The 4,460-nt window shown below is 36.4% G+C and overlaps 1 protein-coding gene across 2 annotated transcripts in view; it reads left to right on the top strand.

Annotated features, from left to right (window-relative positions):
• The window catches only part of CD163L1 (CD163 molecule-like 1), an 83,861-nt gene that overhangs the window by 5,426 nt on the left and 73,975 nt on the right, over nucleotides 1-4,460 (top strand). Inside the window, exon 3 of one of the 2 annotated variants that reach the window (XM_011952574.1) lies at nucleotides 3,020-3,340. In XM_011952574.1, coding sequence (XP_011807964.1) covers nucleotides 3,020-3,340 — 321 coding nt within the window. Of the gene's footprint in view, nucleotides 1-3,019; nucleotides 3,371-4,460 lie in introns of both variants that reach the window. The other variant, XM_011952564.1, reaches the window with a different exon arrangement.

Genomic DNA, 4,460 nt, shown 5'->3' with positions numbered 1-4,460 from the left:
CTGTGTTAGCCAGGATGGTCTCAATCTCCTGACCTCGTGATCCGCCCGCCTCGGCCTCCCAAAGTGCTGGGATTACAGGCGTGAGCCACCGCGCCTGGCCAATGTGTTTGCTTTTAAAATGCTTTACATTTCTTGCTGTTTAATATTATATTTTATTAGACAAAAATGGCCATTTTACAACACATACACAAATCATTAAGCTAATGTAATGTCACACATAAATCCATTCCTCAAACAGGTAACTGGATTTTTATCAACCACTTTTTTCTAAGTATGTTTTCTTCTTCTCTCCCACCTACCTTCCAATCCCACCAGAGATAATGTCTATCCTGAATTGCGCATTTCTCACTACCTTACTTTTTAATAATAAAATACTTTCTAATAATATGATAGATATAGATGCAGAAATAATGTATTGTTTAGTTTTGCTTATTTTAAGCTTTATAATACATCAAACTGCATTTAGTGTTCTGGGACTTGCTTTTGTCTTTCAATATTATATTTCTAAGCTTCATCTCTGCTGTTACAATGGCTATAATTAATTCAGTTTTCATTAAGCAAAATATATTATCTTCTATAAATAAATATTCCCAATGAATTCATCTATTATCCTGTCAATAGTTATTTGGATTTTTCATTACTATGGTCAAATATACTGCTATAAATATGTCTCTGGTGCAGATCTGTGGGAGTTTACTAGGGTCTATAGGTAGAAGTAGAATTACCAGGTTCTGGGATGTGTGTATTTTCAACTTTACCAAATAGGATGAATTCTGCCAACAATGTATATGTATTTTCAATGACCCATATCCTCACTAATATTTTAAATATTCAGAGTTCTAAAGTTTTGCCAATCAAGAGAGTATAAAGCTATACCTTTTCATCTTATCTTTCAATTTCCTTAAGACTAACAAGTTTAGGCATTTCTCCATGTATTTAATGGTCATGCCTTTTGTTTTCTTCTGTGAAATATCTGTTCAAGTCATTTGCCCATTTTGCTTATTTTTCTAAATATATACATTTAAAAAATACAATCTAGAGACTTTTCCATAGTCATAATATGTGTTGCTAATATATTCTTCACATTTGTGACTTTTCACTTTTTATATGGTGTATTTTGAAGAATAGAAGTTCTTAATTTATCAAGTTTTCTTCAATAATTTTTATCACACCTTGGTAGAAATTTGGTATGTCTAAAAATTAGTAGAAATCCTAATGTACACATTGAAAAAATACCTTAATCAATATATTGAAAAAATAGAAATGGCAAATATCGATCATATTAGAATATATATCTCTGTGTATGTGTGTGTGCGTGTATACCAACTACATTTTTAAGAGCTTTCATTAGACTTATGAGTTATATGATATGGGCACAAGCATTAGAATGCCCCTCACACACATTTCAACTAAAAAGAAAAATGTACATATAGAAAGAAATAGGAAACAGTAGCAGCACTAGGAACTCAGAAAGAGAAATATAAGGAAACCAAAATTTCTGGTTATTCTCATGAGTATAGTATAGGCAAGACCACACTGAATGAAGACTTATGGTTAACTCACAATCCACTTTCAGAAAGAATATTGGTATCTCTTGTGAAAAATATATTCTCACTGAGCCATTGTGGACCGAAACTCAGAAATGGGAAGCCTTTTCTATTGTATTCTCTCGCCCTGTTTCTCTCTCTCTCTCTCTCTCTCCCTCTCTTCCTCTCTCCTTCTCTTTCTTTCTCTTTTTCCCTCTTTTTCTTCCTCCTTATTACTTCTCTCTGTCCCTTTGGCTCACTTGCTCTTCTTACTAACACACCCTCTCATTGTCATCGTATGCGCAGAATTCATAAAGTTTCACGTTGAAAAGTCATGGTTGCTTTAAAGTTTTCTCCCGTCACATTGGCTTCCCAATTAAATTTTTATTGTCTGTTCCTCAAAATTTTGGCTTACAAGTAGATTTGGGTTAATATTAATTTCACTTGTTTTAAGTGGATTTTTTTCACCTAGGATTTTTTAAAATCCATTTTACTTATTTCAAATTTTTAAGACGGGATTACGAGTAGTCAGTGGTCATCTGAAGGACTGACCTTTTCTGAAGTGGTTGTCTACCTGTGATCCACATAGCTGTTGATTAGGGAGGTGGAGTAACGTACTACAGTCATGGATGACTAGGTCTTCTCCTCCTGCAAAGCCTATTGCAGAATGTATTTAAAACATTTGAGGATATAAATACTCAAAAGTATTTAATGCTGTAGATTTTATTGAGTAGAAAATTATTATGTCAACCTTACAGGATGTTTTCAATTGTTAAGTATATAAAACATCTCCTTCAAAAATGTGAGGTGGAATCCTCAGATACAGATTATTTTGAAACTGACTAGCCAAGGGACTTTCTTTCATTCTGCCTGCAAAACAGCCGACCTTATCTTTTCTGTGGTTTATATTGGTGGGAATTGCACAGAAAGGAAAAATTTCTTTCCCTTCTTTTTATTTTCACATTACAATGCAAAGCAAAACTATGCTGCAATGTGGTCTCTAGTTCCCTTTCATGAAAAATTAAAGCTTCTCACCTCAAATTTTCTCATTTTTCTTTTTTTTTTTTTGAGATGGAGTCTCGCTCTGTCGCCCAGGCTGGGGTGCAGTGGCCGGATCTCAGCTCACTGCAAGCTCCGCCTCCTGGGTTTACGCCATTCTCCTGCCTCAGCCTCCTGAGTAACTGGGACTACAGGTGCCCACCACCTCGCCCGGCTAGTTTTTTGTATTTTTAGTAGAGACGGGGTTTCACGTGTTAGCCAGGATGGTCTTGATCTCCTGAACTCGTGATCCGCCCGTCTCGGCCTCCCAAAGTGCTGGGATTACAGGCTTGAGCCACCGCGCCCGGCCAAATTTTCTCATTTTTCTTTTCTCTCTACTGTAAGTTCTAATAACAACATTTAAGCTAAATGATCATCATCCATCTCACCTACTTATATTATTTCTGCCTTCTAATCTTTGCCATCTCTAGTGTATGTTTCTGTCTTTCTTGTAGATGGAACAGATTTGGAGTTGAGGCTGGTCGATGGAGATGGTCCCTGCTCTGGCAGAGTGGAGGTGAAATTCCAGGGACAGTGGGGAACTGTGTGTGATGATGGGTGGAACCCTGCTGCCTCAATTGTCGTGTGCAAACAGCTTGGATGTCCGTTTTCTTTCGCCATGTTTCATTTTGGACAAGCCGTGACTAGATACGGAAAAATTTGGCTTGATGATGTTTCCTGTTATGGAAATGAGTCAGCTCTCTGGGAATGTCAACACCGGGAATGGGGAAGCCATGATTGTAATCATGGAGAAGATGTTGGTGTGAACTGTTATGGTAAGAGTCTAACTAGAGTAGGAAGGCAAGGTAAGACCTACCCTCAGGAATCATTCGCTGGAAGGTAGGGGTTTCTATTTTGACTTTAATAGTATCCCTCTGGGAGGTGTAGAAAATATTTTATATATTCTACCCTTCCCTTACTTCCAAAGTAATGTTTAATTGCTTTTCTTTTTATAACTGTAACTGAGTTTAGAAAGAAATGGAGAGAGAGACAGACAGAGAGAGGGAGAAAGAGAACATATTACAGTTACCAATGTAATATCTTTATCATAACTGTAATTGAATTTAGAAAGAAATTAAGAAGGTTGGGAGCAGGGATAGTTTTGATTTCAGTGCCCTTTTTCATGTACCAGGTACACTAACAGAACAAATATTTTCTGAAAAATGAGGTATAAAATTAAAGCAAAACGATAAAGAATATCATGCTAATGATTGATTTTTTCACCTAGGATTTTTTAAAATCCATTTTACTTATTTCAAATTTTTAAGACGGGATTACGAGTAGTCAGTGGTCATCTGAAGGACTGACCTTTTCTGAAGTGGTTGTCTACCTGTGATCCACATAGCTGTTGATTAGGGAGGTGGAGTAACGTACTACAGTCATGGATGACTAGGTCTTCTCCTCCTGCAAAGCCTATTGCAGAATGTATTTAAAACATTTGAGGATATAAATACTCAAAAGTATTTAATGCTGTAGATTTTATTGAGTAGAAAATTATTATGTCAACCTTACAGGATGTTTTCAATTGTTAAGTATATAAAACATCTCCTTCAAAAATGTGAGGTGGAATCCTCAGATACAGATTATTTTGAAACTGACTAGCCAAGGGACTTTCTTTCATTCTGCCTGCAAAACAGCCGACCTTATCTTTTCTGTGGTTTATATTGGTGGGAATTGCACAGAAAGGAAAAATTTCTTTCCCTTCTTTTTATTTTCACATTACAATGCAAAGCAAAACTATGCTGCAATGTGGTCTCTAGTTCCCTTTCATGAAAAATTAAAGCTTCTCACCTCAAATTTTCTCATTTTTCTTTTTTTTTTTTTGAGATGGAGTCTCGCTCTGTCGCCCAGGCTGGGGTGCAGTGGCCGGATCTCAGCTCACTGCAAGCTCCGCCT

This window comes from Colobus angolensis, unplaced genomic scaffold (assembly GCF_000951035.1).
Source record: "Colobus angolensis palliatus isolate OR3802 unplaced genomic scaffold, Cang.pa_1.0 Scaffold11, whole genome shotgun sequence".
Classification (NCBI taxonomy): Eukaryota; Metazoa; Chordata; class Mammalia; order Primates; family Cercopithecidae; genus Colobus; species Colobus angolensis.
Note: the sequence above shows the minus strand (reverse complement) of the source record. Positions and strands in the feature narration are given on the sequence as shown.